Raw genomic sequence first — 14,024 nt, forward strand, 5'->3', positions numbered from 1 at the left:
AAAAAAACAAAATGATTTGTAATATGAAGATAAAATAATACAAAAAGCTTTTAAAAATATATTTTAGTGACCCAATAGATAAAATATACTGAAAAAGGTCAGAGGGACTCGTGTAATCACTCATATAACCATTGTATATTAATTTTTTATGGTTCTCACTTTGGACTTTTATCATCCTAAACAATGCATTTTCATTTGCCTATTAGTCACTCATCACAAACAAAACACGAGACAAAATAATCACAACGACGCTGCAGAAGCTCTTGACAGAACAAATAAAGTCCTTTTAATCGAATCTTATTTTGTTCTGGAGGGACTTTTATGTTGTCTTGTGTTTTCCCATCACTCTCGTCGGAGCGGAAGCATCGGTGAAGCTGCGGAGCTCTAGCCGCAACAGCAGCGCTCAGGATCGGCCACACACCGGGCTGACATGCCGTGGGGATGATGGCTGCCTTCGGCATATTAAGCTACGAACACAGGCCTCTCAAACGACCCAGACTCGGTCCTCCAGACGTCTATCCACAGGACCCGAAGCAAAAGGAGGTTAGGCGACTTTCCCTCTTCCTCAGTAGCCAAATTTAGCGTTTAAACGGTGAATTAAAGAGTGCTTTTCAGACGAGGCCCTGCCGTCAGCAAACGGCCAATAACAATGAACCCAACGGCTCGACTAGCTAAACAGAAAAAAACATCATTTATTGCCTCAAATGATTCTTTGGTTGTTGTTATAGATGATTAAAGAGAAAAAAAATATCATTTTATCGGTGAAACTCAGCTTTAAAAATGACGTGAGGATCTATATTTATCGAGCTTCTTATTTAAAGCCACTTTCATCGTCGCGGTGCCTTTTAAAAAGCGCGTCATATGAAATATATGACTGTTATTAAGCATCATCTTGTGTTTTTCTAATAATTTAATAAGGATTTGCGATCGATAAACCTTTATTTAGGATGTAAACAATCCCAATAGCCTGTTTGTTGACAACTGCTCGTTGATTGAAGTGTTAATGGATGCGTTTTAAAACATAGCGAGCTGTCTAGCTAGGCAACATTTGTAGGTATCACTGGTTAATTAAGCATTTTGTATATTAATGATCTATGTGTAAAAACTGATGTACGTGTCTGTGATGCCTAAAATGCTGTCCATGTATCACAAACGCATTAAGACTATGTAGAAGATAGAAGAAAAATGGGAAGGAAAATATTTCATATATATATATATATATATATATATATATATATATATATATATATATATATATATATATATATATATATTACCAGTCAAAAGTTTGGAAACATTACTATTTTTAATATTTTTGAACGAAGTCTCTTGTGCTCATTAAGGCTGTATTTATTTCATAATAAATACAGAAAAAACATTAATATTGTGAAATATTATTACTAGGGGTGTGACGAGATCTCATGTCACGAGATCTCGCGAGACTAAACTGTGACGAGATTTCTCGTCGAGGCGAAAAGTAGTGTCGTGATGTTGCCATGACAGAGTGTTAGGATGATTAGGAAAGAATATGCCACCGCTACGTTTACATTACGCCTCCACTGTCGTTTTGCTTTGTATTTAAATAAAAAACATTAAATTCAGTTGGATAACGGTCGCCGCCGCTCCATATTCACAGAGTACGCGCGATCGCTGAAAGTGAAAGTAAACGCGAGCGCGCGATTTCAATACATCGCATTTTGAAAGCGGCTCCCTGATGAATGCAAGTATCTCTCAATATGAAAGCTATTTTAGGCTGGGCAGTGTAGTTGTAACCATCTCTCAGCTCTGTATCAAAGAAAAATTTGGTCTTATTTGCACTTTGAATATTGAGAGAGTGCCATTATGGTTGCACTTAATGTAAAGTGTTACCATGAAAACGAATAACAGTTTTCTCTTAATCTTATTAAGCACAAACAACAAGGTTTCATTTGTTAACATTAGTTAATGCACTGTAAACTATGAACTAACAATGAATGACTATTTTTATTAATTAACATAAACAAAGATTAATAAATACTGTAGCAAATATATTGTTCATTGTTAGTTGATGTTGGTTAATACATTAATGTTAATAAATGAGACCTTATTGTAAAGTTTTAACATTTTTATTTATACTGTTTTTATTAAGTAGAACTGAAATGACATTCATTACAAGATGATTAGTTAAAACATTTCAAATACACCTGCAGAATATTTTTTCTAGTCATGTATTTCACCATTGAGGATTTCTTATAAATAATGTGTAAAAATCTTGTCTCGTCTCGTCTCGTCTCGTGAACTCAATCTCGAGTCTCGTCTCGTCTCGTGAGATACCTGTCTCGTCACACCCCTAATTATTACAATTTAAAATTATGGTTTTCCATTTTAATATACTTTAAAATATAATTTATTTCTGTGATGCAAAGCTGAATTTTCAGCATCATTACTCCAGTCTTTGGTGTCACATGATCCTTCAGAAATCATTCTGATATGATGATTTATTATTAATGTTGGAAACAGTTGTGCTGCTTAATATTATTTTATAACCTGTGATACTTTTTCAGGATTCATTGATGGAATAAAAGGTTAAAAAGAACAGCATTTATTCAAAATATAAATCTTTTCTAACAATATAAATCTTTACTATCACTTTTTATCAATTTAACACATCCGTGCTGAATAAAAGTATTAATTTCTTTCAAAAAATAATAAGAAAAAAAAATTACTGACCCCAAACTTTTGAACGCTAATGTATATTGTTACAAAAGATTTATGGAGTAATGATGCTGAAAATTCAGCTTTGCATCACAGAAATAAATTATATTTTAAAGTATATTAAAATAGAAAACCATAATTTTAAATTGTAATAATATTTCACAATATTATTGTTTTTTTCTGTAATTATTATGAAATAAATGCAGCCTTAATGAGCGTAAGAGACTTCGTTCAAAAACATTAAAAATGGTAATGTTTCCAAACTTTTGACTGGTAAAAAAAAAAAAAAAAAAAAAATAATATATATATATATATATATATATATATATATATATATATATATATATATATATATATATATATATATTCAGTTTGTCGTCTTGATGAATTTTGATCACTCATTAGGAGGGAGGACTGATTAACTGGCGCTTGATTAACTCTCCTGCACACTGTAATGAGAATGAAATATGCATGTAGAAACCGAAACCATCACTCTCTCGTTGTTTAGGATGAGTTAACAGCATTGAACGTCAAACAAGGATTTAACAACCAGCCAGCCGTTTCAGGCGATGAACATGGCAGCGCTAAAAATGTCAATTTCAACCCTTCAAAGGTAAGATTATCAATTTGCATGCATGCATTTTATTAGTCAAATCCTCATTCATTTAAACTGGCGATTTCCTGTTTCCTTCTGCTTCTCAGATCAGCTCAAACTTCAGCAGCATCATTGCAGAGAAGTTACGCTGCAACACATTTCCAGACACTGGGAAGAGGAAGCCGCAGGTTAACCAGAAGGATAATTTCTGGCTCGTCACAGCGAGGTCACAGAGCTCCATTAATAATTGGTTCACGGACTTGGCCGGGACCAAACCCCTTACTCAGCTTGCTAAAAAGGTTCCTTCTTTTAGATAACTAACATGTTGTAAACGGCACACAAACCTCACAGGAGGAGGTCAAACGCTCTTTTATCTTGAGTTTTGCATTGGTGTAATTGCTGTGTGTGCGCACTAGGTTCCCATCTTCAGCAAGAAAGAGGAAGTGTTTGGCTACCTTGCCAAGTACTCTGTGCCGGTGATGCGATCTGCTTGGATGATTAAAATGACGTGTGCGTATCACGCTGCCATAACTGAAACCAAGGTGAAGAAGAGGCACGTCATTGACCCCTGCATAGGTTAGTGCATCATCACATAGTAATTTGACTCTGTCAAACATGCAGTGCTGTCCTCGTTTAATTCTCGTAAGGAGATAAAATGTCCTCTTATTGTGGGCGTTGTTCTGCAATGCCTCACTGGTTTTGTCTGGCTTTGTAGAATGGACTCAGATAATTACTAAATACCTGTGGGAGCAGCTGCAGAAGGTGGCAGAGTTTTACAGACAGTCTCCCAGCCAGGGCTGCGGGTCTCCTCTGCCCGCTCCTCCTGCCGAGGTGGAAACTGCGATGAAACAGTGGGAGTACAACGAGAAACTGGCCATGTTCATGTTTCAGGTAGGTGGGCCTGTATTTATTAAAGGGTTAGTTCACTCAAAAATGAAAATTCTGTCATTAATGACAGTCATTCCACACCCGTAAGACCTTCAGAACACAAATTAAGATATTTTTGAGGAAATCCGTGAGCTTTATTACCATTTTCAAGGCCCATAAAGGTAGTAAAGGCATCGTTGAAATAGTCCATGTGACTCCAACCTTAATGTTATGAAGCGAAGAGAATACATTTTGTGCTCAAAATATTGAACAAAGTTGTTATTTTTGTTTTATGTAGTCACATGGACTATTTTATCCAATAACCTCTTGGATTTCATCAAAAATAGGGCTGAAAAAATATCGATTTCTTGATTTTAATCGATTCTCATTTTTACGAACCGATATCGATTCTTAAATCCCAAGAATCGATTAGTCTAGTCTGTTTTCAGTTGATGAATGAGCAGAATATGTAGCGCCTCCCATCCAATAAATCGCAATAATCTTTGTGCTTTGTTACTTTTGATATGAAGCAAAGTCTCAGATTTCAAATGACGTCCATTTTATTATGAGATTCAAAAAATAAATACCGTTTTGGCGCTGTTTAATGTGCCGTGACGGATCGCTTTAGCGCCTCAGTTAAAGAGAAGCATGTGATCATCCTCTCCTCCGCTTTAATACCAGTTTAATCCGATGGCTCAGTGAGGCCTGCATTGACAGCAAGATAATAACACTTTCAAATGTCAAAGTTCATGTGACTACAGTGGTTCGACATTAATGTTATGAAGCGACGAGAAAAAAAACAAAATGACTATTCAACAATATCTAGTGATGGACGATTTCAAAACACTGATTCATGAAGCTTTACGAATCTTTTGTTTCGAATCAGTGGTTCAGAGCATGTATCGCATGAACTATTGAAGTTTCAAAACACTTATGACGTAACGAAGCCTTGTTTACTGAAACCATGTGACTTTGGCAGTTTGATACAGTTTGATGTCAATGCAGGCCTAACTGAGCCATCGGATTTCATCAAAAATATCTTCATTTGTGTTCTGAAGATGAACGAACAGGTGTGGAACGACACAAGGGTTTTTAATTCATGACAGAATTTTCATTTTTGGGTGAACTAACCCTTTAATGTTGGTTACTAAAAATAACTAATGAATGATAGTGCATATATGATGGCCAGATGATATGTGCCGATTGTTGTTGAGTAGAGCAAAAATATGTGATGCAATTATTTATTTATTTGTTTTTTTGTGCATGGGATTAATTATTGTGTACATGTGTGATAGGATGGCATGTTAGACAGACATGAGTTTCTCACCTGGGTGCTGGAGTGTTTCGAGAAGATCAGACCCGGAGAGGACGAGCTCCTGCGACTGCTGCTGCCGCTCCTGTTACAGGTCAGTTAATGCAGCGTGACGAGTCGTGACTTCTGACACACGGCGCTCTCACTGCTCATATCCAGGCCTGCATAGGAGCTGTGGAACAGCCATCTTAAGTTGTGCGCATTCCCTGTCCCTATGCATTTGAATTGATTTCACATTTTGACTAATTTGATTATCCTTTCAGCTACCAATAAGAAGTTTATTGGTTTATTTTGGTATGTTTGTTATTAGGGCTGGACGATATAATCGATGAGATTATTTTGTTTGTTTGGTTTTTGTTCACTGACAATGTTTGTACTGTAAATATGCTTGACTATTAAAGGTGGGGTATTTTTTCCTAATGAAAGAGTGCTCTGACATAACTCACTTTCAGCAGTTATATTATCTATGGTTCTAACATTTCCTACAGATTTCTGTTCATTGTAAATCAGGTACAGATAAATTAGCACAGTATCAGTACATTTGAATGCATTAATGAGAGAGCGATTGCATGTGTGAATTAGTCATACCGTCTATTAATTGTGAAGCTGTGGGTTGTTTGTAGTTACTTCAAAAGAAGAAAAATATATGCTATAACTTTTGAGTTTCTAAGCTACTTTAGTTATAAATCACAGGACAGTGTTGACAATGAGTTTCTGCGCTCCTCTTTGTGCGCGCGATCTTCACGTGATGTTCTTGAATGGTGAAAAATCACTTAAATGTTCAAACTGGCAAGCTTTCAAACATACAAGTGAAAGTGATCGCATTTCGGGGTTTGCGCGTTGTGTGTTGACTCTACGTTTGAGTTCGCCTCCGTGTTGCTTCCATGCCGCTGACTGGACGGGGTGGAGTCATGTGACTACTAGGGCTGCACAACGATTAATCGCTTGCAAAATAAAAGTCTGTGTTTACGTAATATATATGTGTGTTCTGTGTATGATAATTATGTAAATTTAAAAAATATATACATGTATAAATAAATATACATTTATATATATTTTATATTACATATTAATATTTTATATATAAATATAAATTTTTTCTTAAATATATACATGTATGTGCATGTATTTATATATGCATAATTATTATACACAGAACACACACATATATTACATAAACACAGACTTTTATTTTGCAAACAATTAATCACGATTAATCGTTGTGCAGCCCTAGTGACTACACACGTGCTAGTATGTTATTAAGGGGAAAATATTAACAGAATTAAAACGAAATAAATGACATGGGAAAATTACGTCGGTTATAGTTTCTGAATTTCAGTTTCGATTACTTTTTTCAATTACCGATTAATCGTTCAGCCCTATTTGTTGTTGTACATTGTAATATTATAGTTTTTGTTTGTTGTTTCAAATGTTATATTCTTATTAATTTTTTAATTTTTTTTTTTTTTTTTTATAAAAATGTCTCTATAGTTTTTAAATTTTGGTTTTAATTTATTTTAGTACTTCCACTTAAACTATAACAAAAAATGAAAGATATTGCCCTCGCAACCTGCTGAAATAAAATAAGTTTAGTGTTTTTATATTTTATTTTCAGTTAATGTTTATTTCAATTTGTGTGTGTTTTTTTTTTTTTTTTTTTGTTGTTTTAGTTAGTTATTGATAATAACCCTGATTTGACTGCAGTGGTTATAATTCCTTGAGGAAATTTCCTATAAAATCTATAAAAATAGTCATTCCAAATTCAGTTTAAGTTTATATCAAAGACAGATTTTATAAGGTTTTAATTTCACTGCATTTTAACCTAATTTTAACCCATTTTAATAAAAGTATAGTGCTTTCAGCTCAGTTTAACACAATTTAGCATATTTCAATTAATTCCACAGAATTCAGCAAATGTTTTCTCTTAAAATCAATGCAAAGAACACACAAAAGATTCTTGACGTGGTCATTTTTCTGAATGGAGTGTGATTATTTTGACCTCTTGTCATTATTTCATTCAGTACTCGGGAGAGTTTGTGCAGTCAGCCTATTTATCTAGACGACTGGCGTATTTCTGCACACGCCGGCTCAATTTGCTGCTGAGCGATGGCAGTCTCGGTCCGGGCCCAGGCGGGCACCCGGCCCACGGCATTTCAGCACAGCAAGGAAACGCACTACCCCCCACCCCCACCTCCCAGCCTGCAGGGGGCAACCAGCCCCAGACCCCCTTCACAGACTTCTACATCTGCCCCCAGCACAGGCCTGTGGTGTTTGGACTCAGCTGCATGTTGCAGGTACTGTCATATACGTCTCATTCCAACTGCATTTCTCTTGATTCCTGTCTTTCAGTTTTTTTGACGTCACCGTTTGTCCCTCTGTAGAGTATCGTGTTGTGTTGCCCCAGCGCTCTGGTCTGGCACTACTCTCTGACAGACAGCCGTAATAAGACCGGCTCCCCGTTAGACCTCTTGCCAATCGCTCCCTCTAACCTGCCCATGCCGGGGGGCACCAGCACCTTTAACCAGCAGGTTTGATTTCAGTACATGATCTGATCCTCTGGCACTTCATCAATGTGTTTGTCTAAAGGAATGTGATGTTTCTCAGGTTCGGGCCAAGGTGAGGGAGATTGAAGAGCAGATCAAAGAGAGAGGACAGGCTGTGGAGTTCCGCTGGTCTTTCGACAAGTGTCAGGAAACCACAGCAGGTGAGCGTGAATGAGGTCATCGACATCTCTGTATGGACAGGACTTATTTTGTTTTGGTACAGCCTGTAAAATGTATATATATGTCCTATAGGTTTCACCATTAGCCGGGTTCTGCATACATTGGAGGTTTTGGATAACCACAGCTTTGAAAAGTCTGACTTTAGCAATTCCCTGGATTCGCTGTATAACCGGATTTTTGGCTCGGGTCAGAGCAAAGATGGACACGAGGTAAAGACAACTGTGTTTTGATTTGTTTTTTCATGTTGTCCCACTGAACAACCTTCACTACAGTTCAAAAATTGGGGTATTTAAGAATTTAGAATTAAGAATAAATAAGAATTTTCACTAAAAATATTGATGATAATCAGAAATGTTTCTTGACCAGCAAATCAGCACGTTAGAATGATTTCTGAAGGATCATGTGACACTGAAATGATGGTGAAAATTCAGCTTTGATCACTGAAATAAATTGCATTTTAAAATATATTAAAAAAGAAAATCATATTTAAGTTTTTTGATCAAATAAATGTAGCCTTGGTGAGTGCATGTAACTTCTTTCAAAAACATAAAAAAAAAAAAAAAATCTTACAGATCCCAAACTTTTGACCAGTAGTGTGACAGTAATGGACAGTTATTAATTGTAATCAAAAATAATGAACAAACATGACAATAAAAATGAAAAAATCATAGATTTAACAGTTTTGTTCCTATACTGTGTGAATTGCCACAATGTGACCAAGGCTGCATTTACACTGCATGGTTTAAGTGACACAATTCCAATTTTTCCCTCCCGTGTGGCACAGATCGGATATGACCCACGAACATGTTTCTGATATTCTCCGATCGGATTCAGGCCTTGTTCATATGTGGAAATAAATCTGATATGAATCGGATACATGCATCTGCGTCTGCCGTGTAAGCAGACAGATCGGATATTCACATCAATGCGAGTTGTATGTCATTGAAAAAGTGACTTTTTTTAAACATTTCGCGGTACAGATGTATCTATAACAAATGAAACATCTCTAGTTGACTAGCAGAGTATTCATTTTGTTTGTTTGTGTTAAATAAAAGGTGATCTGGTGCTGAAATGTTGCTTTTGAAATCATGCTAAGTGCTCGTTGCAGAGACGGCGACTCGTGCACAGACCTGTTTTGAAGACTCCCTATTCGTTCCAGTGAAACCACAAAATAAAATGCCCACAAACACGTCCCTGCCCTTGATATACAATCACTGATGAATGCATTTGGTTTTAAGTAAAAAAACCTATACAACATGCATAACAAAAGTTCTACCGCCTGACCATTATTTCTCTTGCACGCATCCAGCGGATCTGTGTACGTAATCACTATCATGAGGAATTTTTACGATATAATTATTTTAATGTAAAGATGAAACTGTTGCATTAAAAATGTTTCTATGAGTGTACTATTGAAATTGATGTGAAAGTGTAGTGAAATGCAGATATCGGATACGGGTCACATTTAGGATCTAGGTGGGTCGTCAAAAAAAGGATATAGTCAAAAAAATCAGAATTGGCCATCAAGACCTGTAGTGCAAATGCCAAATTATCTTGTAATGTGTGGCTGCCTTTAGATATTTCACCATATTTATTGTAATAATCATGGTGTTAATGTGTAATAACAATGTAATACTAATTAAATAGCTCAGTTTGATGTTTAACATCGTGTAATGTGCTGGTAACTGTAGATGAGTCCAGACGACGACGCAGTGGTGACCCTGCTGTGTGAGTGGGCTGTTTCCTGTAAAAGGTCAGGGCCGCACAGAGCCATGGTGGTGGCCAAACTCCTGGAGAAGAGACAGACGGAGATTGAGGCAGAGGTGCTGCTGGGAACCAAATATTATTTTAAATTCTAAAAATAGTTTCGTAATTTCCAACTGCACAGTTCTGACAGTTTCTGTGTGTGTTTTCAGAGGTGTGGAGAGTCAGAGGTCGTAGATGAGAAAGGCTCTGTGTCGTCAGGGTCTCTGTCTACTGCCACACTGCCTGTCTTCCAGGACGTCCTACTGCAGTTCCTGGACACTCAGGCCCCTGTGCTTAGTGAGTCAATATATCAGCGTCCATAGGGTTGTTTATAAACTGCTCCAGGAATGAATTATACTTTTAAATGAAGTATAAATGAACTGAACCTTGTCTCTGTGTGTCTGTGAAGCTGAGCCCGGGAACGAGAGCGAGCGAGTGGAGTTCTCTAATCTCGTGCTGCTCTTCTGTGAGCTCATCCGTCATGATGTCTTCTCACACAACATCTACATGTGCACCCTCATCTCCCGGGGTGACCTGGCCTCTGATTCCCATCTGCCCCGCCCACGTTCCCCCAGCGACGAGCCCTCTGACGAATCAGAGCGCAAAGACCAGGATGCGGGAAGCAGTGTTAAAATCGAGGCAAGTAGCTTATTTGTTTTTCAGTCATAGTGTAATAGAATTGGTTGCATTTAATCTTACTTTAATACTTTTTTTAATTTTAGGATACTGGTATGTCGGAGTCAATGGAGATGGATCACAACTCGAGTGCTAACTTTGACGAGGTTGTAGAGTGTTTCTCTATACATGTCTGTTTTGAAATAGTGATGGCACCTGATGTTTGCTAACCAAATCAATTATTAAATGCATCATTGTCTGACCCTTCAGCAGATGTTCTCTCCTCCAATGCACTGCGAGTCGAAGGGAAGCCCTTCCCCGGAGAAACCTGCATCGGAGCAGGAGAGCAAAAACACTGCCAAGGATAAGGGCATGGACCCGGCCTTCCCTCTGGTTTACGAGCAGCCTCGCCACATACAGTACGCCACCCACTTCCCCATTCCTCAGGTGAGCATGCACATATGTGAAATAATTGCTAAAACAACAATGAAATAGTAATTTTTTAGTTATTCCTGGAGATTTTGTTCTCGCATCCAAAGTGTGAGTACATAAAGTCACCTCTCAATACTAAATCGAGTTATTTTTCACTACTTATTGTGCTAAAACAGTCAAATATACACAAAATAATGTCAAAATGCCATTCTCATGTGTAACACTATAATGGATCCGTGTGTCAGGTCTTAAAGTGACAGCAGCCTAATAAACCTGCTGCCAAATTATGAGAGAATATTAAAAATATCTATATGGCAGGTTTTCCCCATGGTGTTGATGTCAAAATTGTGGCCAGTAAAAATGCTAAGTGGCTAGTTACTTTGGAAAACCACTAGCCACAGTGGCTGGCGAGCAAAAAAAGTTAATGTCAAGCCCTGAAAAGACATAATGTTACAAAAGATTTATATTTCAAATTATAAATTATAATTATAAACACTGTTCTTTTGAACTTTTATTCATCAAAGAATCCTGAAAAATATATCTTGGCTTCCACAAAAAATAAGCATCACAACTGTTTTCAACATTGATAATAATCAGAAATGTTTCTTGAGCATCAAATCATCATATTAGAATAATTTCTGAAGCATCATGTGACACTGAAGACTGGAGTAATGATGCTGAAAATTCGGCTTTTGCCGTCACAGGAATAAATTACTTATTAAATGAAAATAATAAACAGTCATTTTAAATTGTAATAATATTTCACAATATTACTGTGTTGTATGTTTGATCAAATAAACACCTTGGTGAGTATAAGAGACTTCATTCAAACCGACCCCAAACTTTCGATCAGGAATGTACATGACTAATATTCTAACTAAACTGATTGTTTTTCAGGAGGAGAGCGCGAGTCATGAGTGTAACCAGCGTCTGGTGGTTCTCTATGGAGTAGGCAAGCAGCGAGATGAAGCTCGCCACACCATCAAGAAGATCACCAAAGACATCCTGAAGGTTCTCAACCGCAAGAGTACAGCAGAGACAGGTGCGGCAGTTAACACAAACCAACTGTTTGATCATTAACACATTTTGATGACTAACTATATCAGTAATTCTTCTGAAAATTTAAATGCAAAGTTATATTAAAGGGGACATATCATGAAAATGTGACTTTTCCCGTGTTTAAGTGCTATAATCGGGTCCCCGGTGCATCTACCAACCCAGAAAATGTGAAAAAGGACAATCCAGTAACTTTGTTTTGGCAAGCCTTTCTCTGAAAGCATGTGAAAAAATGAGCTGTTCAGATTTCGCTCTCCTTGTGATGTAGGAAGGGGATCTTATTATAATATTACCGCCCTTAATCTGCACGTTTCCACCCACGGCGCCGTCTTTTTATTTTCGCAAGCGAAAACGGTGTACCAGTTCTAACGCCATGGCAAATGTTCAAGCAAAGCTTGCTAACTGTTCTGTCGTTGGCTGCACAGACGAGCAATGAACACTATTTAGAGTCTCGTTAGCTTGGATAGCAAGTTGATCCTGGCAAGCTTGATTGCTAAAAAATGAGCGTTTCTGTCTGAGCGATATTAAAAAAAATATTAGACCATTCACAGCATTTGATAGCAATCATAAACGTTAGCCTGGCAAACAGGTATACTATGTATATTGGGCGTCCGTACGGGTTTTGCACAAAAGATTAACATGACAACACATGCTAGTGGATGAGTTGAATCAACTCCACAGCAACTACATAAATTTATCCTCTAACCATTCAGAAACGTCTAAAAGTTGTAACTTCTTCCTGAGTCTCTCCATCAGTGTCGACTCCGGTTTGAACAATGTAAGGCTGAACACTTTCGTCATTTTGGCTGCGTGAGATTCTCCAGCTTTGTTGTTGTTGAGCTGTTAAAGCTCCGCCCTCTTCTGGAAAGGGGGCGGGAGCAGCAGCTCATTTGCATTTAACCCATTTGTGCCCAAATATTTCTGAATGGTTTCATGCATATAGTCCTGTTAATAGTGTCCTATGTGAACATGTTCTGCATTTATTTTCCCCAGGTTTTTGTTTTTTTTCTTAAAAAACGTGTTTGAATGTGCGGCAACTATAGTTGCTGGTGGGCAAATATGTTGTATGCACCCCTCAATGTAAAATTTGATTAGGAGGAGAACATTTATGCATCTAACTCAAAATAACTGCTTTCAACAGATCAACAGATCAATCAAAGTCAAAGAGCATTCGATGCAAACACAAAAAAGCTGCATCTAGCTTATAATCTCTTGAATATGAAAACAAAACAAATAACAAATCCGTTTGTTTTAAAGTGGTGGACCATAGTGAAGAACAAAGTGCAGCCGTTAAGTTGCTCCAACAGAGCATTGTGAATCAAAATGTTAAATTACATTGTTCATTAGAAAGAATTACTCCTATATGTGACCCTGGACCACAAACCCAGTCATAATTCACACGGGTATATTTGTAGCTATAGCCAACAATACATTGTTTGGGTCAAAATTATTGATTTTTTTTTTCTTTAATGCCAAAAATCATTAGGATATTAAGTAAAGATCATGTTCCATGAGGATATTTTGTAAATTTTCTACCATAAATATATAACAAATTCTTTTTGTGAGTGGATATACATTGTTAAGGACTTCATTTGGTCAAATTTAAGGTGATTTTCTCAATATTTTATTTTTTTTGTACCTTCAGATTCCAGATTTTCAAATAGTTGTATCTCGGCCAAATGTCCAATCCTAACAAACCATACATCAATGAAAAGCTTATATATATTCAGCTTTCAGATGATGTATAAATCTTAATTTCAAAAAATTGACCCTTATGAATGGTTTTGTAGTCCAGGGTCACATATAACAAACAAACTAAAAATAAATAAATTAAAAAATAAATGAATTAACAAATAACAACATATAATATATAACAATATAAAATATTATGAAAGCAAAAAGCACTAAACAAGACCAATAACCTTGATTTATTGACCCATTAAACACAGTATACCCCATTTCCCCATGATATATGTACTTACAA

The 14,024-nt window shown here is 36.7% G+C and overlaps 1 protein-coding gene across 9 annotated transcripts in view; it reads left to right on the forward strand.

Annotated features, from left to right (window-relative positions):
- Positions 1-319: 319 nt before the first annotated feature.
- The window catches only part of med12 (mediator complex subunit 12), a 43,741-nt gene continuing 30,036 nt past the window's right edge, over positions 320-14,024 (forward strand). For 4 of the 9 annotated variants that reach the window (XR_007182736.1, XM_048176578.1, XM_048176586.1 and 1 more), the window contains exons 1-16: positions 321-543; positions 3,203-3,307; positions 3,397-3,588; positions 3,706-3,865; positions 4,005-4,180; positions 5,452-5,562; positions 7,490-7,762; positions 7,850-7,996; positions 8,073-8,172; positions 8,264-8,400; positions 9,883-10,014; positions 10,108-10,234; positions 10,347-10,576; positions 10,660-10,719; positions 10,823-10,999; positions 11,882-12,026. Coding sequence is in view for 8 of the 9 variants with exons in the window: in XM_048176578.1 (XP_048032535.1) it covers positions 442-543; positions 3,203-3,307; positions 3,397-3,588; positions 3,706-3,865; positions 4,005-4,180; positions 5,452-5,562; positions 7,490-7,762; positions 7,850-7,996; positions 8,073-8,172; positions 8,264-8,400; positions 9,883-10,014; positions 10,108-10,234; positions 10,347-10,576; positions 10,660-10,719; positions 10,823-10,999; positions 11,882-12,026 (2,374 nt within the window). In the remaining variant the exon portion in view is untranslated. Of the gene's footprint in view, positions 544-3,202; positions 3,308-3,396; positions 3,589-3,705; positions 3,866-4,004; positions 4,181-5,451; positions 5,563-7,489; positions 7,763-7,849; positions 7,997-8,072; positions 8,173-8,263; positions 8,401-9,882; positions 10,015-10,107; positions 10,235-10,346; positions 10,577-10,659; positions 10,720-10,822; positions 11,000-11,881; positions 12,027-14,024 lie in introns of all 9 variants that reach the window. The other 5 variants (XM_048176581.1, XM_048176582.1, XM_048176579.1 and 2 more) reach the window with 3 other exon arrangements.

Source organism: Megalobrama amblycephala, linkage group LG23 (genome assembly GCF_018812025.1).
Source record: "Megalobrama amblycephala isolate DHTTF-2021 linkage group LG23, ASM1881202v1, whole genome shotgun sequence".
Lineage (NCBI taxonomy): Eukaryota > Metazoa > Chordata > Actinopteri > Cypriniformes > Xenocyprididae > Megalobrama > Megalobrama amblycephala.